A 23,625-nucleotide genomic window follows, 5' to 3' on the forward strand; every position below is an offset into this window, starting at 1 on the left:
TATACTTCCAAGTTCCAATGACTTAGGCCTGTAATTAATCATCTTCATCCCAAGTCAAACAAATCCTTTTCGAGGGAGCTCTTAATTTGTGGACGAAATGCATTTCAATTGTGCAAAATGCTTGCTAAAAAATATAAACAAATGGGAAATACATGATTTAATAGGGCACCAAATCGATACTAGCTATCAACATTTTCAAACTATATCCAAATTTGGCCAAAGGGCTTCAATTTCACAAACTGGAACCTTTCAATACCTACATTTATAGACATATACTACTATTATATCTTGGTTTGTTAAGGAAGCCTAGCCATTTATGCCTTTACTAGAAATTCAATTAAATGCTTTTGCCACTTACCAAACACAACATCTCACATGCATTCAGTTCATTCTTCTTCTTCTTTTTTTTTCTTTTGCTTCAGTTCAAAATTATTTATATTCATTTGAGTCGGTTTTTTATACTAGAATTCTTTTTACTAATATAATTGGTTGACATATGGAGATGAAAATGAAAGGAATCGGCCAAAACAACAGTGGGAAAGGAAAAGGTGCTCATGCAAGCGCAACTTGGTCAGTTTTCACCCAATTTAAAATGGCAAGAGGTCGGCACGTAAATGTCCCACATTGGTCGGACGCGAGTTCGAATTCACTTTCAATTACAATTGAAAATAACCTTAGTTCGTCCCCTATTGCTGCTATTAGTTTATAAAATGATCTTAACTATTTTTCCTTTTATTTTTATTTTTATTTTTAATTCTAATCATTGAGCTTTCCTTTTGGAACCATAGTACGAAATAAGTGGAAGAAGGCCAATGCTAAAATTTAATTTTTGAAGTGTTTTAAATAGTTATATAAATTAATTAAATTAAATTTTAAATCCAACAACTTTAGATACAAATACTAAGGAGGCCTTTGTATTAAAAGACAGATTGTATTTTGTCCTTCAAAGTGTAAATTGATCATTCCATTAAAACTTTCATTCATACGTGTTATTAAGTGGTGATTTGGCTTCTTTTTTTTCCAAATTCTTTTATGCAAGTAACTTGGAACTAAAGGGCGAGTAATTTCATGTAAAAGTATCATGAAAGTCCTTATACTAGGAGTTGGATTGCATTCTGTTCTCTCTAAATAAATAATAATAAGAAAGTTAGTCCTTGTATGTTAGATAATGAGCAAATTGGTCCTTCTATTAAAAATTCTATCAATTGTTATTGTTATGTGATGAGTGGCTAACAAAGTAACCAAATAGCAACACGTGGTATGCCTCGTATACCTAATGTTGATGCAACAATTTTACCACGTCAACGAATATTTAAAAAAAATTATAAAAAACCATGCCAAGGATAAACTTGAACAAAAATATAGAAAATTATTTGAAACTATAAAAATTTATTATAGTTATTAAAAACAATGTTCATAATGCACTTAGACAAATGATTGTCTAACTTCAAATGAGTTTAAATAATTATTTGTTCAGGTTCATTCTAGAGTGATTTCTTACATAATTATATAAAATTATTTTAAAATTATAAATGATTATTATATTTTTAAAAGCTAAAATAATAAAATTTATTATGAAAGGCTACTATCACGTATATATGTATGTATATTTCAAATATAATAAATTAATAAAAATATTAAGAATTATAAGAAAGTAATAAAATAATTGATTAACTAAAATTATCGATTCAATTAAGAGGATACATAAGTGTGTATGTGTATGTGTATTTAAATTCTTTAAACATATATGTGTATATATATAGATTTTATAATTTTTAAAAATTAACCATTTTTATAATTTATTATAATCCTTAATAATTATTTAAAAATCACTCTAGAATGAACTTAGACAATTATTTGTCCATGTCCATTTTAGACATTATTTCTAATAAGTTTTATCAATTTTAATATTTTTATAATTTCTAATAATTTTTAAATATTTTTGTATAAATATATACAAAACATTGAATAAATATTTTAAATATATTTGTATAAAAATTATAAATATTTGTCAGATTTATCTTGGAAGTGGTTTTAGATAATTATAAAATAGTTTTATTTATTTTTAGATTTTAAACTTTTTTAAAGATTACCATGTTGAGCATGAGGTAAACATGACATGACAAATGTTAGTGCCTGTTTGTTTCGTTAGCCACATTAACACTTAACAGTAGAAATTGATGAAATTTTTTAAAAAACACTAGTTTACTCTTTAATCTAATGTATAGAGATTAATTTGTCCATTTTTTTAGTAAAATGAGCAAAATACAATCGAGCTCTTAGAATGAGGGTCTTCACAATACTTTTACCTCCTACTCATCCTTTAATTCTAGTACACTTGTATTAAAAAATTTAAAAACCAAGTCATTACTTAATGATACATATGGATGGAATTTCTAATGAAAGAACTAATTTAAACTTTTTTTTCTAACATAAATTGATTTATTTATTTATTTTTTAAATAAATAAAATAAAATAAAATTATTAATGTAAGGAGCTGTATGTTACTTTTACCTAACTTCTAAATTTTGAAGCAGTTAGACTTAGGGTGGGTTTGGATGGGCGGTGCGTTTGCCTGCGGTTAGTGTAAAAACAACGGTGGCGGTGAGATTAGATACTGTAGCGTGAGACAAAAAGTAAACTAAACACACCGCACTGTACCCAATCGCCCATCCAAACCCACCTTTAGACGATGCAACGCTTACTTGATTAACTCCTTGTTTATTTTATTTCTTTTCGTCCTGTTTACCTAATGAAGCAACTCCAAGTTTCCATCGTAAGGCAATTTAAAACTTCAAGTCACTATAACTCTCCAAGTGGATTAAATTATTTAAGATCAAATCCTAATGATTTTTGGATCCAAACCTTTTTTTAAGATTTAATCTCGACGACAATTGAAACAAACATCATTTATTCAATATCAAATCTTAATGACTCTTAAATCTAAATTAAATTAAATTTTGAAGAAGTATATTTCCAAACATGCTTTAAGAGTAAGTCATTGTGACACTTGAATTAAACCGCATCGTTACAATATGAAATCTAGACGACCTTTGGATCGAAGCTCAACCGAAGAAAAGAATCAAATAAGTTATCTTTGTAGTTAAAAAATCCAAAAATTATACGCTTTTCAAAATCGATAAATAAAATTTAAGCATATACATATATTAGAAAAAATGTTTTATTATATTTCATAAAACCATATATTTGAAAGTCAGTCTTAAGGCTAAAATCGAAGACTAATTATTGTTAAAGAAAGATTATTTGTATAAGCTAGGCTTGCATACTATTCTCAAACAAAAGAAAGATTAAGTTATGAAATCTATATTTATGACGTTAGGTAGAAAATGATGTGTTGAATTGAAAAATAAAAGGGACATATCCAAATTAAGATTTTTTATAATTAAAATAATGAAGAAAACAGAGGGTAGGAATATTTGGATGGTTGCATTCACGGTTTCACTCACATCTTTGAAACCACTAAAGCAAATACTTTTGATACACCCGTGTTATGTCTAAATGCACTTATAGCAGCAATCATAACATTGGTTGTGGTGCTGGTTTCATTTATTTAATAATTACAAAATTAAATTAAATTAATATAAACAATCACACTATATGGGCCACGATGTCTAGAATTATCTATAATATTTCTTCAACCCATAAAATAATAGGATCATGTGTTTCAGCACACTCGAACCCACGTCCTCCTACGTCGACAACAATGCCTATATCAATCAAACTAGACCTACTCATGGGAGGGAAAGTGAGATGGTTTGTGAAAAAATATATGCCCGAGAAATGAGTTTGGACAAAAAAATAAGACCCTTTTAAAAAATGGCTGGACCTCAAGTAAGACATTTTGGCCCGAGCTCGGCCCAAATACATAAAAGGATAAAAAAATATTCTATTTTCTTGTTGTTTTCTCCCTATTTTGCTACCATTTCACTATTATGTTACTACTATTTTGTTCTTATTGTTTGGATATTGTATAACACTTGTTTTATTGTTAATTTTATTATTATTATTTTAGATGCATTTGCTTGTTAAGTTGCATCTATCTTAGTGTTATTTAAGTATATATATATTTTAAAATTTATTTTAAAATTTTTAGTACTTTGATGTATTATATATTTAAAAATTATATAAAAATTAATATAGTCAGACCGGCTCCGGGTTTTAGCGTTTTTATTCGAGCCGAGCTTCGGCAAAATTTTAAGCCCATTTTTAGGATCGAGCCTAGAAAATGGGCCTAATTTTTTGTTGGACTCGACCCAAACTTGACCCACCCCATTAGGGGTGAGCAAAATTCGATTTGACTCGAAAAAATTGAAAAAAATTCGAATTTTGAGTTAAACGAATCGAGTTAATCGAGTTATTCGAATCAACTCGAATTTTTTTTTCAAATTTCGAGTTCGAATCGAGTTGAGTTTTCGAATTCGAATAATTCGAATATCAAACTATAATATTTTACATTTTTACCCCAAACTCCCAAACCTTTTTACTTTTTCCTCAAAACTTTACTCCTTCCCACTTTCCCCCCAAAACTTTTACTCCCCTCCCTTTCCAACCCCCCAATCTACCCAAAATCCATTTCCCACCAAAATTTTACTCTCCCATTTATTTTTTCTCAAAATTTTACTTCCCAAAACCCTCAAAACCTTTTATTTTCCCCCCAAATTTTTACTCCGTCCCACTTTTCCCCTAAAACTTTTATTCTCTTCCCATCCCACCTCCCGTTTATCCCAAACCCTCCCCCCTCTAATTTTTTTTTTATATTTTCCCTCCAAAATTTTACTCCCCCCTATTTACTTTCCCTCAAACTTTTATTCCCCAAAACTTTTTATTTTTCCCTAAACTTTTACTTCTCACCATTTATTCTCAAATAAAAATCAAAATTATCCAAAAAATCACTAAACATAAATAGTAATAATTTTATTTATATCTACTATTTATATTATTAAATTAAATTTCACATTTTATATTATTTATATTATTGAATTGTTTAGTCATATTGAATATTTATATTAAAATTGAATTATTAATTATGCTATAAAATATTAGTGTTAAAATTTTATATTGGTATCAATTTCACATTTTATTTTTAAAATAACTTTTATTAAAAATCATATTTTTACATTTAATATATTTTTAATTCTAAAATACATAGTGACAAGAATCAAGATAATTGAAACAACTAAGCAAGCAAAGCACTAACCAATATATAAAAATTAATAAATAAATTATGAAGTGATGAAAGTTAATAAAAATTTTGATTAAAGTGGACAAATTTTATTACGATGAGTGACAATGGTTACAAGGACCCAAATTTTTTTTTTAAATTTAACTCAAACAAATATATTCGATTCGACTCGATTCGAATTCCATCTCACTCGACTTGATTCGAGAAAACTTCAAATAAAGTTAGGATGATAAATTGAGATTCGAAAACTCGATTAACTCGAAAATTTTCGATTCTATTCGATCGAATGCTTACCCCTACACCCCATGAGCACCTCTAAATCAAACTAAAACTCAACCAACAATTCGTAATAAAAAATGTGGTTTAAATCTTAATTTAGTTAATATTTTTATTATAATAATAATTAACTAAAAATATTAATAATTCGGACGCGTTTCTCCTATCGAAATATTCTGGTGAAGAAGTAATTCCAAAAATAATAAATGTAAAAAAGAAGTTCAAAAAGATTTTCTGAGACTTTCATAAGTGGGCTCAATCCATTATTGGATATATCTCCTGAACCCAATGGGACCCATTAGAGAGAAAAACAACAAAAGCCTACACCGCCACGTGTCCACTCATCTTCATTCTTTAAAAAGAAAATTAAGAGTGTAATTTTTTTTTCACATGCATATTATTGAATAATACTAATCCCACTCTATAAATATAAGTCCCACATTTTTTTTTTTCTCATTATCCAAACAACCATTCGAAAAACAAAGTCTCACAAATTTCTCTATGGCTGATTTCACAACAGATATGCAAAACTTTAAACAATCATTTTCTTTCATGGATATTGATCCTGCAACCATGGAGTCACCACTCAACCAATATGGTGGTGAGCTAAACCAAAGTGTTATAGACAATTCAGCCTTGAATTTCCAAACCTTTTTCCCTTTCTCCAATGAAACCTTCTTCAGCAACCAAGTAGCTGAAATCGCAGGCAATTGCAGAGCAAACCCACCAAGTTATTTCCATGATAGCAACCACAAGGGTTCAATTACAGCACTATCAGTTGCTCACTCATCCTTTGTCACTTCTAGAAATGAATTCCATGACAGCAATAAGAGAAAATCATTGGACTTATCAGAAAGTAGTTATGGGAATTCATCATCCCCTTGGATCAAGAGAATAAATGTATGATATATATTTCTATATATTTTCTTCAATATTTTATTTTATTTTCCCAATTTGTTTTTTTTATTTGGGTTTTGTTATATGTAGAATTTGGGGAGAGGGAAAAGAGCAAAGAGTAATGAAAAGGGAGAAAATAAACCAAAAGACGTGGTTCATGTCAGAGCTAGAAGAGGTGAAGCTACTGATAGTCACAGTTTAGCAGAAAGGGTAAAATATATGTCCTTTTACTTCATTTTGTTTACATCTAAATTTGATTGATTTAACCATACCAACCAATCGAAAATGATGTTTTTATATTGTCAATCAGGTTAGAAGAGGGAAAATTAATGAGAGACTAAGATGCTTGCAAGATATTGTCCCAGGATGCTATAAGGTTAATTTTATGCTTTTTCTCTCTAATTCCATCTCTCAATTACACATATCATGTATAAACACATTGAAAAAGTAGCCAAAAAAACAAAGTTTTCTCCTACATTTTTTTCTCTCTAAATTGTTTGATTATGTGTAGACCATGGGCATGGCAGTCATGTTAGATGAGATCATCAATTATGTCCAGTCCTTGCAGAATCAAGTTGAGGTGAGATAATCAATTAATACACATATGTATAAATACTGTATAGTTGTAACATAATTTCACATTTTCTACTGTTTTGGAAATGTTACAGTTTCTTTCAATGAAGCTAACAGCAGCAAGCACTTATTATGACTTCAACTCAGACACGGATGCCGTGGAAAGAATGCAGGTGCTTCCTGTAGGTTTTTTTTTTCTGTTCATTTACGTATGCAAATTTTAATCTCACAGTGTTTTGATTGGAAATTATAATGAATGAATGGGATTTCAGAGGGAAAAAGCACAGGGGGCAAAAGATGAATTGGACAAATTTATGAGAGAAGGAGATGTTGAAAGACTAGCTTGCTTCCACTCATCAACAATATGGTCCTCTTTGACTTAATTTCTACATCCATGCCTATACTTAATTGCCTTACAAAACATATGATCATGGAGATGCTATATTTTTCAACTCTTTTTTGTTTTCCCTTTCATATTTAAATGTATTATGATCAGAAACACATATTGTACCCCCCTACCTAAGCTAGAATATGTCAAAAATTTATACTTGTAATTTATTGTCACTCACAAGCATTAATGGAATTCTATTCAATATATATGTACAAGAAATTAGCTTGCTAATTACAAATATTATATTGAGTACATTAATTTGTTGTTTCTTGTCATTTTCCCTTTGATTTAAGGTCACAATAAGAGGACAAATTTTCTTAGTGCGGCAATATCATGCAACAAATCTTAATTAAACATTAATGGGCGTGATTAGACTTGAGTGCTTTGTAATTAGGGTGTGGGTGATTAAAATGACAACTAAAGAGCCAAAAAAACATTTGGACTTTTGGGACATTAAGCTTAACAACAGTAATTACTTTAGTTCAATAATCCTAATCACTTCCTTTTAATAGACTTCACTTATGTTTTGGACATTAGTTAATGACAAAATTAGGACAAAAAGCCATGGTTAGTTGTTTAAGAAAACCCGACAATTGAACAAAATGAAGCAGATCACATGAGTTTTCATGCATCCCATTTTAAATCAAGCTTTTACAAAACATAAAACTTTGGCCACCATAGTTCTACCATCCTACATTATAAATACGGTCTAGTGTGATTTATTAATCTTCAATTTTTTGATCTAATCATCTCAATCAATTCATTTAAATAAAATTTTAAATTCATTGAATCTATTTTTTTTTTGTATAATATCAAATCGAACAAGTCCTTAATTTAAATTAATTTCGTTCGAACTTTGTGTCCACAAATATAAATAGTCATAAACCCGTTTGTCTTAATTTGCTATTTCTCTTTAAGTAGATAGAGGTACTATTTTAGTCTTTTAAGTAGAGAGAGATAACCATTTGACATTTTTAGAAGAAACAACAGATAGAAGCATCACATGTTGTTTGCCTTTTACTTTTAGTGATGGAAATTCATGTCAACTTGTTCATCCATATCAATTACCTTATTTTCTTTCTCAAACCGTTTGTTTTTTTTTTTTGAACCCAAAGTACAGCCATTTAAATGCAAATATTCTGTATTTACGAATAAACATCGTAATATGTACGATTTGATATTTTTAGACATAATCGACCAACATACATTGATTACACATTAAAATTTAATAATAAAAAGAATTTACTATAGATAAATACCCAAACGGTTATAATTGTGAACGAGCCCCCATCCAAAAACACAACGAATGATTAGGAACAAGTTGTTATAAAAATCCTACTTGTCGGTAAGAAATCAAAATGTCCTAATCCTTTTGGGCACCAACAGTTTAGAGGGTATGTCCCAATAACATTATGATGCAATGAAACTATGGCCAATTTGGCTATAACACGTGGAACAAAAACAAATGAAACCCTAAACCCACAAAAACTGATAAGGATATGTATAATTAATAAACCCTGTTACATCATATGTTAAAAAGTAGGATTGTTTATATATTTTTTTAATGAGGTGATTGGATGAAATTTATAGACTTTTCTTTTGTGTGTGTGCATTAAATACAAATTCAAAATCTAATGGATGTTGGAAATTCAGTAAGGGAATGATTGAAGGAGAGAATGGGAAAGGATTTATTGAATGGTTTAATTTATAGATAAATTTTGGGTGTTTAGTGAGAAATAAAAGAGAGAAAGGGGGGCAAATGCAGTGCATAGAAGAAGGTGGGAGGAGGACAGCTTGAAATGGGCCAAGCCATGCATGGCTACAAGAGGCAATGTGGGCTCTCCGACATTTGCGAATCATGATTAAGAGCTTATTAATCCTTTTTAAAGCCACTTTTATCACGCTTTTCCTATCAATTTCTTTCTTCTTTGACTCCCTTTTGACCAACTCTTTTGCCTTGTCTCTTGGAGCATGCATGAACTAGGTCTAGGAGGGAGATTTAGGATCTTTGAGCATCATATGCTCATATCATCTCAAATATATATAAATAAAAAAAATCAATTAAATTTATCAATATAATTATACTTGCCAAGCATATAAATTTTTGAATTAATCTCATACTTTTATCATATCGATCTAGAATATTATCATTATTAATATATATTTAACAATTGAAATTTTTATATAAAACCAATAGTTAAACATATGGGATTTTTCGACTCCACAAATGAATAAAAAAGTTCATGTATCCTTAAGTTAAATTTGAAAAATAGATAAGGAGATTGAAAATCTTTTAACCCGATCTGTAAAATTAAAAAATACTCCATCATTAATATACCTTACAAATATATGAATACAATACGTTATGAATATACTATTCATGAGCTATATCAAAAGTGGGGAAAGAAAATGGCTCAAAAGAAAGGATTCGATGCATAACAACAAAAAGGATAGATTACATGTATTTCCCAATCTAGATTTAGGGTCACATATTAGGTGAAGTTGTGGGAGAATAGAGATGAGGAGGGGCAAGTTCAAGGATCCAAGGACAGTGGGTTCAATAATACAAGTGGAGGAGGTTGTTAGGTGGTCATGTTTCTTACCAATCCCCCACTACTTTACAAATATATGTCATTAAATCTTCTTCCACAATGCTTTAAAATCCTTTTATCTTCCCAATTCAAATAAGTTCAACCCAAAAGGTTGATCCCAAAGTTGCTTTCTATGTCACTTCAACATTGAAACAATTTTATGGGGTGGAGGGCAAAAAAACTGATAACCATAATAAACCTTTGTATCATAAAGTAAGGGAAGATCATTGGTCAAAGAAAAAGGAGGTAATACAATTAAAATCATGCACATGGCGGGCGGTTGAAAGAATGTTTGATTCCATGTGTTCGAGTATCATTGTTTACGGGTTTGGTTTAACTTTTTAATAAACACATATATTATAATATTCAAATTTATTGGATGTGTGAACTAATTAAGTTAGCATATCAATTTTGCTTTGCTAGATGCATGATTAAGGTTTTAAAAACATAAAATTTTCTTTTTAATGAAATAATTTTATTTGATTCACTAGTTGCACTATTTATATTATTGTTATACTTTTATCTCAATTGAGATACGTGATAATATGAGAGATACCTGCAAACAACCCTTATCTGATATCATTTGGCTGGTCATCTAATGATAAGCCACTCGCTATTAATGGGTGACTCGTATCCTCAATATGGGATCATAGAGGTATAACAACATTGTATTATCTCAATAAATAGAATATTAGAGTAGGCGCACATGGTACCGCACTTGACAACAACCGACGTATGATGAACCTGTCACCCGACCAACCACACAAGGGGGCGGTCACCTGTGTTGTCAGTGACATAGCACTACCGGGCAAGAGATCTTTTCCTTATATATATACCCTAACACATGATGCTGAGGGGATCCTTTTTTCCAATTCTTAACTCCTTAAACTTTTTACCCTAAGCACATCACAACCTCCTCTTCTTCTCTCTTTTACCCTCCACTTACTTCAATTCTTTACCTATCACAGGTGAATTGACTTTCTTATACCGTCACCATCTTTTTATTATCTCCTCCTTGATGATCAACAATTACCCATGCATAAAATATAAATCTCAAAATGATTTCGTTTATATGGTTAACAAATTATACCCATAGAAAAATAAAGTTATTGCGAAAGAAGTTTGTAAGAAATAAGATAGCAATGTGAAAAAAGGGGACTTTATAAGGGATAATGATGGTGAATTGACAGTCAATATACCTACCAACAAAATCATGTCTCTTCGGATCTCATCTGATCATAAATTTAGTGGTATATATGTTGATGCCAAGTTTTCATATTGCAATTCGATTTTCATTTGTTGTTGTCCGCATGTTGATGTTGCTTCACTATTTTAAGGTTTCGACCTCAAAAAAGAAAATCAGGGAAAATAAAAAAGCAAAGTTTATCTTATCGTCTTAGTTCTTTCTTCCTCCCATCGATTTCAGAGTTCGCAAGTTTGTTTGATATTTCAGCAGTTTAACTATTTTGATATCTTTTCCCCTTTAGTTTGGGGTTCGGTTTTATGGTAGACCCATATTAATGAAAATTTTAATGATTATTTAAGTTTGGTCCAATTATGGGTAAAAGGTCCTATTATGTCAAAGCTCTAACTGAATTTACATAAATTTATTGATTAAAAATTAGTTGTGGGGAGGGATTCATTTATATCTGTATACCCTTTCATTTATCTTTTATAATTAATATTTTAACGATTTTACTGTTGAATTTATTGATATAATTGTAATTGTCCAGCATGTAAATTTTCAAACCAATTCAATATCTTTATCATATATCAATCTAAAATAGTGTATATATTAATATTTATTGACGATTGAAAGTTTTTCTTTTTACTTCAAAACAAATAATTAGAAAATTATTATAATTTACATCAAAATTGACATGCATGATTTATATGAATAGAATATGAAATATGATGGTTATGGTTAGATCATTAAAATATTAATCATACAAAATATATAAAAGAGTGTAAAACTACTTTAATTTTACATTTTACACAGCGTAAGTAGATTCCTCCCTTTATATGTTAAGAATAAAAATTAATTATATAAAGGAAGTATATATGTTAAATTTTAATTCGATAGAATTTAAATATTTGCCAATAACTTTTGATCTTCTGACAAAAATGTTATATATGTTTTAGGCATGAGAGATTGGGTTCAAACCCAAATAACCTCATTCCTACGCCCAATTATATATAAACAAAGTTTAAATACTTTAGGTATGAAAGGTGGGTTTAAAATTTTTGAGTGTAATAAAGAATAATAAAATAATTAAAAATAATACTTGATATATCTTAAATTTGCTTATGGATTAATAATTGTTTGTTAGGAACAAACAATTAATTTTAAAAAGATTGAACTATCTTAAAATAATCCAATCTTTTTCTGAAAATAGGTAAATCTTTTTTAAGAAATTTATTAATATTTATTCAAGGGTTGGGTTATTTCCCAAGTTCGAAGGCTTGTTTAAAATTTGAAAGGATTTGGGAAAAAAAAAACAATAGGTCCAGAAAATTGGTTTGAAAAAAAAAATTAGGCTCGTTTAAAACAGGATCCAGGCTCGGACTCCAATATTCAAAACTCGAACCTAGTCTGATCTATTTTTAAGTTTATAATATATGAGTTCCACATAGAGTTCAGCCAATGCCTAATGTCATTTCTTTTAATTCTTGAATTTTTATTTTTATTTATTACACCCTAAGCAATACATATGTTACCCTGAAGTCTAAAAACTCCATTGACAATATATAAAAAATAAAATATAATACGAATGGGTTTAAATGGATTTAGATTAATCAATTACAAATCCAAACTAATTTAGATAAAAAAAATTGAAATCAAATTTAAACAATTATGTATATATATATATATATATATATATATATATTATATGTACTCCATCCAACTCGATCTTACACCGGCGATAAACACCTTTAAATCTATTCATCGATAGTAAAACATGATTGGTCAGATTGTATATGCACAAAATGCAAAGCAAATGGGGCAGTACATTTGAGTAAATTGGTGTCGTTTATTTTCCTAGTTGGTTCAATTCCACTTAAATATCATAATAAATCGTGTCTAATTGAGATTTAAGTAGTGGTCATAATGGGAAAAAGGAAAGGTGCATTTCTCTCTGAATAGAGTCAATAGCTGTTTAGGTACTAACAATAAAATTATAGTCACAAAGTGTGGTCTTCACCATTCAATCCAACAAGATGAGTTTTTGACAGATGATGTTATGCCCCAACCAAACTATTTGAATCACATCTTTACAAGGCTTCTGTTTCCTATAATTTTGCATCTCCTATCTCATTCAGTTCTCTGCATTTTCCTCTCAAGTGTCTTAATGAGGACTAAGGTTATTGCCATCCCTGATTCTTAATCAATTCAGAGGCAAGCCTCATAGGCCAGCTTGGATTTCAGGCAGCATTAGTGCGTTGGCTCCGCTCACAATTTGTCCCATTGAATCCCTGCCCATCACAGCAAGCCCCGCAGGCCGCAACCTTGTTCTTATTTCACAACGCTACATCTGTCTTAATGGTTTTCATTGGAGATGAAATGTGTTTACTCCTCAACTGAACCAAGTCATTATGATTCCTAGTCTACAAGCCTCTTCCTATATTTTAACTGCTTGTTGCTCAATTTTCTGATGAATCAACCCCCATAAAAAACGGTTCATTAAGTGGTCAAACCAATACACATAAAACACGTAAATTATGCGCAGCATGATCGAGCTTCAAGAAAATACAAGAGAAAACTCAAGAAAGGAAACTATTCATTTCATTCAAAAGACTCTAAAATCTCAGTATCAGAGATGAGTCATATTTATACAAAAAAGCTGTATAGTGAACTAACATACTAACCCATTAGCTAACTAACTAATTAATGATAGGCTAAGCTGCTAACAATTTGTACCAGAAACTAACAACTTAACTGAAACTGGTTACCAGTTACATTCACTAACACAGGACATGCATGATTTTGATCAAAAGGAGCTTATTACATGATTGAGCAATTCGACCATACGAGGAATGACTGCAGAATGTGTAACAAGGGAAGCACCCAAAGGCTGACTTACATGCAACATTTGTTATCAAAAGATGCTAACCATGCATTGCACGACGCGAGGCTGCTACAATCCCACATTACGGCCCGTTTAAATTTGTGTATATATAAATAATTTTGATTACGCTTACGCCCTATTCAAGTTGGGGAGTAGGATGCCCCAGCTTTGGTATCGAACTCACTTCACAAGATCAAGTCAAATTTAAGTTTTTTTGAACCAAGCTAGAATAACTTATGAGTAGGGATATGTGATAAGGTACCTTGACCTAGTTGGACAAATATTCCACAAGAGGAAAGGAAAAAGCAGAATTTACAGAGAGCTCTATACTTTACTCCCCCTCTTTTGATGGTAAAAAATGGGGAAGAAAGTGCAGAGAAGGAATCTTCAAATATGGCCCAGATATTTGGGCAGAACCGAAGCCGGGTCTTTATGGGTTGGGGGGTCTAAGGTTTCATGTACCTTTTTGAATCTGGTGTGGGGTAACTCCATCTTCTGCTTTCGTGCAAGTAATATTATATAATTAGCCAATCACTTTGATAAAACAAGTGTCTTAAACAACCTCAAATGATTTATTATTAAATAAATAAAAAAGTGTGAGACAAAATTCCTAAGGAGACAGCATTTTCTGGGAAAACCTTGGGAACCAAGTTAAGGACATGCAGCAAATGAGATATTTCCATGAGAAAAAGCCCTACAAGACACTTCCTCACTTCATCTTTTAAAGGCTTTTTCATAATTTAGAGGCAAAGAATATTTCAACCAAAAAACTCTCTCAACACTATGTAAATTGTCCCTACTATTTATATTATGTTTTTTTATACTAGCATGTACTAATATCAGTATATTTTTAGATTTTTTATTATTTTTAATATACATGAAAATATATCTAAAAAGTATACATATGAATATATTTAAATGCGGATTGAAATTTTAAAATTATTAATTAATATCAATAACTTAATTAAATAATTTTAATTTATTTTAAATAAATTATAACAAATAAAAATAGTTAAGATAAAAATATTAATATCTTGTACAAATCACTAGTATATCCTGAAATTGATTGAAATAGACTAAAACACAAGAAAATGCTCAAACGTTGACTAAAACAAAACGTAAATTAAAACAATATTTGATCGGTATCAACTACTATAATTTATATTGTGTTGGATTAAATTTAGTATGCCACTTATGAGTTTATAAAATTAGAAATAAAAAGATGAAATATATTTATGATAATAAGAGTATCTATGTCCTTTAAATTTATACTGTTAAAAGATTACACCCATAAATATTTAATTTTTTACTTTATAGCTTTCTTTTCCATAAAATAACTCCCCAAATTAGATATTATGTTACACGATTCTATATTTTTTATTATTTTGGAAAAGTTAAAGTATTTATTATTAATTCTTTTATAAAGCAAAAAAGCCATGCTTGTTTATTGATGCGTGTGGTCAGGTTTTGGTGTCTGGTGTTTTCTTATATTTTAGTTTTATAATTTCTATGCTTTTAATGCAAAAGACTGTTCTGGTATTTTTATTTTTATTTTTCATATTTGTTTTATGATTTTGATTTATCATACTAAATTAGATTACCTTTTACTTTTTTCATTTATAAAAAATTTCAAATCAAATTTCAATAATAAAATGTATTTTTCAAAGTTCATTTATCTTTTATTATATAAAACATACTAAAATATAAAAAAATTTTAATATTCAATCAATCAATTCATCTTATTTTTTGTTAAGTTAGACTTGAGAGTAGAGGTGCTCATGGATTGGGTCGGGTTAGGTCTAAGTATGATATTAATATACTTTATGCTTGTCCAAGCCCAGCCCGACCCGAAATTTGGATATAAAATTTTACCTAAATCCGTCCATATTTGTAAAAAACTAATCCAAGCGTATTTTAGGCCCGCCCATATTATTTTTTAATTTTTTAAAAATATTTATTTTATTTTATTTTAATATTTAATAATTTTATACATTTTCATTTATTGAAATTTTTTATATAGTCATGTTAACATTATTTTAATGTTTACATTAGAGTATTATTATATATTTAGTCTAGGTTTGTCTTTTTAATATGTTCTAAATTACATAATATATAAAAATAATATAATATAAAGTATTATAAATTTAAAATGGGTCAGGATGGACTTAGGCCTTAAATGTTCAAGCCTGAACCCAACCCATATTTTAAACGGGCCTAACTTTTTTAAGTAAATTCTCTGAAATTTTGGACGAATAACTCGACCCATAAACAAGTGAATTTGATAGTACAATCTTTCCTCATTTAACCTATCAATTAATTAGCTAAAGAATTCATCTCACCACCCTAAACTCAAAAAGTTAACGTATTTATTTATATATTTGATTATTTATTGAATGAGCAGGATATAATTCCTCAAATGTATAAAAAAGAAAGGTAATAATTTGTTGACATATTTGCCCTCTCAATTGCAATTGATGTTTGGAAATGATAGAGAGGTAAAATTGGTATTGTGTAGGTCAGATCGGTCATTTTAAAGGAAGAAGACCACTTTAAGCCAAGTAGGAAACCAATGAAAGCAACACATTATTTTGCTTTTCCTGAACCAAAGACTTCTCTTTGCTTTTGAGTATTTGTTGGCAAAGCTCATTTGAAAGCATCACCAAATTACAACAAGAAAACATGCAAAAGCAAGCTTTGGTTATATTGTTTTACAACCTCTCAAGCTCATCTTTGCTTCTCCTTCTCTTCCTATACTACTCATCAATTTTGCTTGCCAAGTTCTTCTACTTCATTGGAAGTTACTCGCTTCTCCAAAGGTCCTTGTAATTTCATTGTTTTGTTGGTGAAGAAATTCATCCATTCATTGTGTTGTGTTCTTTGTTTCTTTTGCAGGAATCGAAATGGATATGATTACAGTATGTTCTCTGAGGAAGAAGAAGAAGAAGAAGAAGAAGAAGAAGAAGATTATTGTGTTGAAAGGTATAACTACAAGGCCAACTGCATGGAAAATGACCACCTTGTGGCTGACATAATTCGTGGTGGTGAATCACTTATTTTCCTGCCGGACAGCAGCTTTCAAAGACCTCGAAATGATGTCCATGATGATCAGCTCATCACGAGTGAGGATCAAGAATATGCAAGTTGTTACACTGAACAGTCACCTAGTTCAGATTCTGAACACCATCATGATGATGATGATACAGATTTGTTTGATCATGAAGAGATCCCAACAAAAGATGGCGATTCACTTGACAATTTTGATGATGGTCCCACTCCTATAGTCTCACCAATGGACAAAAGTGATGTGGACAATGATGAAGATGGTGATGGTATGTGCATTAAACCTTTTATTATTATCACATGATGTACTTCATATGTTTCTGCTGAACATTACATCCTTGTACTTTGTCTTTTCATGCTGCCTGATATTGTTTTCTGCTTGTTTCTGCAGAAAATTTTTGTAATCAAAAAATCAAACCAAGGGTGCAAACAGATTTTTCAAGTGACAAGTTTTTTGTTATAGGACCAACAGTGGAGTCTAAGAAGTTAGTAGGTGAGGAGCAGGATGATAATGAACCAATCTATGGTGACTCTTACACAATAGGCTCAACATCAAAGAGCTCATCTGAGTGGAGAAGCTCAATAAATTGCAGAGATTCAGGGACTGAAGATCCATTTTCATCTTCCTCAAGAAGAAGTTGTCCCAAATGGGAATCCTACACTGTGTTCCAAAAATATGATGAAGAGATGATGTTCCTTGACAGAATCAGTGCACAAAAGCTCCAAGAAACAGGTAAAATTATGAGAAACTTGATATACATATATATATTTATATGAAGAATGTAGATTTGGTTGATGGGTTTGAAATTGTTTATAGAATCACTAAGGTCCATTCAAGCTTGCCCAAGATCAATATCTGAGAGAATAGTCCACAAGTTTGCGACAATGAACAAAAAACCATCAGATATCAGACAGAATCCATACCATGAACTGGAATCTGCATACGTTGCTCAAATTTGCTTGACTTGGGAAGCTCTTAACTGGAACTATAAGAACTTTGAACATAAAAGAGCCTCTAGAAAAGATTTCGACTGTCCTGCCATCATTGCTCAACAGTTTCAACAATTCCAAGTTCTTTTACAAAGATACATCGAAAATGAGCCTTATGAACAAGGGCGTAGACCCGAGGTGTATGCCAGGATGAGGCTTTTGGCCCCAAAGTTGCTTCTGGTTCCTGAATATCGAGGTAAATCATTATTTTTAAAACCTATTTCATTTATAATACCTTTAATTAACATTCTGTTTATTTCCATAATTTTGATATGAAAAAAGATTATGAGGAAGATGAAAGAGATGAAGGGTTTGGGCCAAGAATATCAGCAGAAACATTTGTGGTGATAATGGAGGATGGAATCCAAACCTTCATGAATTTTCTCAAGGCAGACAAGGAGAAACCATGCCAACTCATTAAAAAATTCTTTGGGATGAAGAGAAGAGGCTCAGTTGACCCTACACTCCTTCAGCTCATGAAAAAAGTTAATGCTAAAGTAAGTTCTCTAATTTTAATAAGTTTATAAAACCATCATGTCATCATCTCTCTCTCTCTCTCTCTCTCTCTCCATATAAAATGATTTGAGTATTAATAAGATTATTCGCTGGATTGAATGCAGAAAAGGATGAAGCTTAAAGACCTTAAAAGGGCTAAGAAATGCATAAGGAGAAGGAAAGTGAAGGTGGAGAAAGAGATGGACATATTGATGGGTCTGATTGACCTAAAAGTGGTGTCAAGGGTTTTGAGAATGACTGATCTAACTGAACAACAATTGCATTGGTGTGAGGAGAAGATGAGCAAAGTCAGGATTTCAGAAGGCCAACTCCATAGAGATTCCTCTACCCTTTTTTTCCCAGCTCACTAATTAACCCACCACCTTTTTCTAAATATTACACCATATGCAAAAAAAAATTTCTTCTTCTTTCATTACAAAACCATATCTAAATGTGCATCACTGCACCATATGGATAATCCTAGGCTAGCTTTTGTATATAGCTATACCTATATTATACCGGATGTAGTGACATAGAATTTGTTAGAAAATTAAGATATAGGTTCTATACATGAAACATGATAATAATAAATTTTATGATATTTAATAAAACTGTAAAATTTTAAATATCACACTTCCAATAATATTTCGATTTAGATATTTTAACTACAATAGTAAATATCTCGAATATGGCATACTATTGTGAAGAATAGGTTTGGATTTGAATATTTGAACCTATTATTCACTTTAATTTTTTTTACTTACGAATATTGCATCATTGTTGAAATAGGAACAAAACAAAGTCCAACAACATGTGAGGGTGACATGGAATTTGGAGATTTTGGGAATCCATAGAAATATTGGAGAAAAGCAGATAAGCCAGGTGATTTTTTATTTATTTATTCATCAACTGAAAGTGAAAGAGCAGACATAAAGCAAGGAACATTGAAGAGTAGATACTACAGTGGGAGTAGCTTTGTTAGGTTACTTTAGCTTTATGTCATTAGGGGGTTGTCAACAAGGATACGAGGGCTCTACGTTATCAAAAGAAGAGAAGGATAAGAAGTAACTCTCACACATGCATACCAACACAGTAAAAAGGAATTTGCACATGCTACCACTCTAAAGCAAAATCATTATAGAATTATGTAAAAGAAATTGGTTTTTTTAAAGATAATTATGAACAAAATTCATTAGTATACATTCTAAAAAAATTTTAATGTACTCTCAACGTCAAACAGTTTCATTCACAATTTAAATATCAATGACAATCTTTTCGTATTTTTCTTTTTAATTTCGGAATTTTAAAATGAATATGTTTAATGTTCAAGTTATTCATCACGTGAACCAATGTATTTTTGCTTTATTAAGGATTCTCCATAGCATATTTACAAGACCTCTAAATAACTTAAGGTGAGTTGGATGAGCGATTGGATTGGATGCGGTGCGATGCATTAAGCTTATTTTTTATTTTACGCTACAGTATCTGATATCATCACTATCGCTATTTTTACACTAATCGTAAATAAACATACTATCCATCTAAACTCACTCTTAGTATCATAGTATATTTTTTAATAGAAATCCTCATAATTTAAATTAGTACATAGATAAGCCAACAACTGTTTGATCTAATAGCAAGATGTTTGGGTTGCGTAATGGGACGCATTCTCTTGTATCCCTATCCATTGCTACAACTAATATCATCTTGTTTACTCAGATTTGACCCAAGTGTTAGCCTATCTGCCAGTTTCAGAGGGCCAATCTGGACAAGTTGGGTCTTATCTAGGATGGCCCTGTCCACTAGCATTGCTTCTTAATAACAAAAATATATTGTTTTATTTAAATTTAGTTATAAGAAATATTAAATTAAATGATATAAATGTTTTATTATTTTTCAATCACGAAATGGGGGTTGGTAGCCCATCTCAAGTAAGGACATGGACTACATCCGATGAAATTTATCTAAGAAAATTAATATTTTTAAAATCGAATTGATAGTTAAATCAATTAAATTATCGAATTTTAATTTGATCAGTTTAATTAATTAATTTAACATCTTTTCACTGACTAATGAATAGAGCTTCCTCTCATAAAAAAAATTATGAATAAATTTAAAAATCTGCCCCGAGATGCCTTAAACACAAGATAACAGGGGCATGAATGGTAGGGTTGTATGCTTACCTCCCTAGATTTCCATCATGCTAGCTTTTGCAAACTCTTTCTTGTTACTTAGAAACCTCAATTGAAAACCCAATTTCTCCGTGGCTGTTGCACTCATTTGATCCCAAGTTCACCATCGCTTTTTGCAATTCTTACATGATTGGTATTGGTTTAGGTATAGCAATTCTTACAATTCGAAGTTGTTCTATACTTAAATACTTACATGATTGGTATTGGTTTTACAAGAATACTTAAATACGGATTTTTCACAAACCACAACTTAGTTTGTAGTAAAAATTAAATGAATACTAACATGATTATAATAAAATATAGAACAACTTCGAAAAGAAGAGGAAATAATAAGATGATAATGAAACATTTAAAAGAAAAAAACAAGTTGTCCTTCATTTGTTAACCTTGATATTAGCAAGTGATTCAAACAGAACAACTGAAAAGCAATAATTTATTAAATTTAAAGGGCAGAAGCAAGTGGGTGGCGGGGAAAATGCAAGGCAAGTGAGAATGATAATGTGCTGCCTTTTTGTTGATCCAATTTCAATGTTTAGTTTTTATTTAGTTTCCATTAAAATGAAATTTGTTTAAAAAACGTGTTTGGTTGAGTAAATGAAAATGTGAAAATTAGAAATAATAAATAAAAGGTTGTTTTTATTGTTTTCATGTAAAAGTGAAAATGATAAAAATAAAGGTTTTAAACTTTAAATAAATTGGTTATGGTTAAAATTCGTGTAAATACAAATATATTCTTTTATTTTTCAACCATTAGATTTCATACTCTTAATTTCAATTCATATATGAATGTAAAAGAAATTTATTTTACCAAATATGCTTTGTATTTTTTTCATTTGCATAACGGAGTTTAATTTTTTATATAAATAACATGCATGGTATTCTAAATTCGTTTGTAGAATTTTTTTCTTGATAACCAATGGATAGAATTTTTTTATGATTTTTCCACATATAATTTCAAGGTGTTTGTTCTTCCCAAAATTTTAATATTTTAATAACTTAATTAAAAATACATTACACTATAGAAAATAATAAATATGTTATAATAAGTACATATATATATATATATATAAGAGTGAGTATTTGTATTTGGTACACCAATAGTGTACTTTTTCTTATTTTACAAGTAGTTTTAAAAAGTTGATACGTGTCTCTTTTTTTAAATGACTATTTCTAAAATATTTTACTATACTTCTATAGTACACTTATCAACCTCTTGCTTGTAGAGTCTACAAATTTCGCTAATAGTGTATCAAATATTTTCCCCATATATAATTAATGGTCTAAAATCTTTATATATGTATGTATGTATGAGATGGAGTTAAGCTTAGAAATAAATAGTTTTAATTATTTTAAAAAAGTCTGAAATAATTTTAGCCTTAATTTTAGAAATAAAGTATTAAATATATTTTAATTTTTAATTTTAGAAATAATACATGTCTAATACTTTTTAATTTGAAAATACATTTTAAATACATTTTTCTCATTTTTGAAAAATTTGAATTTAAAAATAAAGTTCTAAATAATTTTAGATATAATATATATCTAATAATTTTTAAATTATAGAAATACATTTTTATTTTAAATAATTTTTGGAAATAAAGTTTTAATCCTTTTTATTTTAAAATTTTAGAAATAATTTTTTAATAATTTATTTTAATACAAAATAAAGTCCCTTAAATCATGTAAAAGCATAAATTTGATTTAGTGAAAAATAAAAATGATTTGCTATTCTTTTTGTAATATGGATAAAGATAGAAGTGAAATATTTAAATTTGATTAAATAAGATAAGTTAAATCACATAATAGTTTGTCAAAATTTTAAAAATTAATTTTGAAATAAAACAATTCGACAATCATTAAATTTATTTCATATTAAACATAATTTAATACAAATCAATTTTAAATATTGAAGAAGTAACGGTTTAGGAGATAAATTATTTCATGGTCCTACTCAAATATTTTATGTCAAATCAAATTAGAAGGATTAAAACAATTTCCATTTCGTTATTTATTGTTTAAATACAAATATACGTGGCAAATAAAAGCATGATATTAGTAGGTTGTGTAGGATAAGGGCTAGGAATCAAACTGATAATGGGGGGTGCCCTTTTTTCTTTTGCTTCAAAATGTGCTGCCTTTTTGTTCCATCATATGGGGCTGCAATCCTATGTTCAACACCCACTTCATCCATTTTTTATATTTTTTATTATATTTATTACACTGATCTGTATATATTAATATTTATTTAATAGTTAAATTTTTTACTGAAAATGAATATTTAATTTTTTAATTTAACACACATAAATTATATAAATAAAATAAAAAGTTATGTTAAAATATTAATAAAGCAGGAAATAATATAAAACTGTATATGTGTGCTATCCTCCTCATATTGTATTTACGTATGATATAATTATATAAAATTAAAAACCAATGATTATTTTGAGATCGAGTTTCATTTATTTGTATCAATTTAAGTTTATTAATAATACATTTTAATGTTTTTATATCTCTATTTTTGCATTTTCATGTTATAATATATTATTGAGTCAACTATGCCACATGTCATTATTATTTTCGTGTTTTTATAAAAATACCATTTAGCTATTTAACGTCATTATTTGATAAAATAGGTCTGATTTTCTCTTTTTTTCATCTTATTTCTCTTCCCAACAAACCCTACGATTTCACCACCCCCGGACACTGACCTCATTGATGGATCTCTCAAGGCTATCCCTTTATTCTAGGGTGAATAAAATTCGAATCGATTTCAAAAACTCGATAATTTTTTTAAATTTTGAATTAATTAGTTCGAATTATTTGAGTTAATTAAGTTATTTGGATCAACTCGAATATGAATTACACAATTCGAGTTATCCGAAAATTACGC

The 23,625-nt window shown here is 29.4% G+C and overlaps 2 protein-coding genes across 3 annotated transcripts; both read left to right on the forward strand.

Moving 5' to 3' along the window:
- The first annotated feature begins 5,928 nt into the window (after nt 1-5,928).
- On the forward strand, nt 5,929-7,546 carry LOC105800083 (transcription factor BEE 3). Of its 2 annotated transcripts, none has more exons than XM_012630986.2 (6): nt 5,929-6,379; nt 6,467-6,586; nt 6,687-6,752; nt 6,888-6,956; nt 7,045-7,131; nt 7,222-7,546. In XM_012630986.2, exons 1-6 carry the CDS (start codon nt 5,981-5,983, stop codon nt 7,330-7,332), a joined length of 852 nt encoding a protein of 283 aa, XP_012486440.1. In that variant the 5' UTR covers nt 5,929-5,980; the 3' UTR covers nt 7,333-7,546. The 2 variants fall into 2 exon arrangements, with proteins under 2 accessions (XP_012486440.1, XP_012486441.1); XM_012630987.2 differs by having other exon boundaries at nt 7,045-7,122.
- A 9,063-nt stretch (nt 7,547-16,609) lies between these two features.
- On the forward strand, nt 16,610-19,762 carry LOC105800084 (uncharacterized). Its single transcript, XM_012630988.2, has 6 exons — nt 16,610-16,814; nt 16,891-17,327; nt 17,450-17,791; nt 17,876-18,244; nt 18,331-18,545; nt 18,669-19,762. The coding sequence occupies exons 1-6, from the start codon at nt 16,678-16,680 to the stop codon at nt 18,912-18,914; spliced, it is 1,746 nt and encodes a 581-aa protein (XP_012486442.1). The 5' UTR covers nt 16,610-16,677; the 3' UTR covers nt 18,915-19,762.
- Nucleotides 19,763-23,625: the final 3,863 nt, after the last annotated feature.

Source organism: Gossypium raimondii, chromosome 9 (assembly GCF_025698545.1).
Source record: "Gossypium raimondii isolate GPD5lz chromosome 9, ASM2569854v1, whole genome shotgun sequence".
In the NCBI taxonomy this organism is placed as follows: Eukaryota; Viridiplantae; Streptophyta; class Magnoliopsida; order Malvales; family Malvaceae; genus Gossypium; species Gossypium raimondii.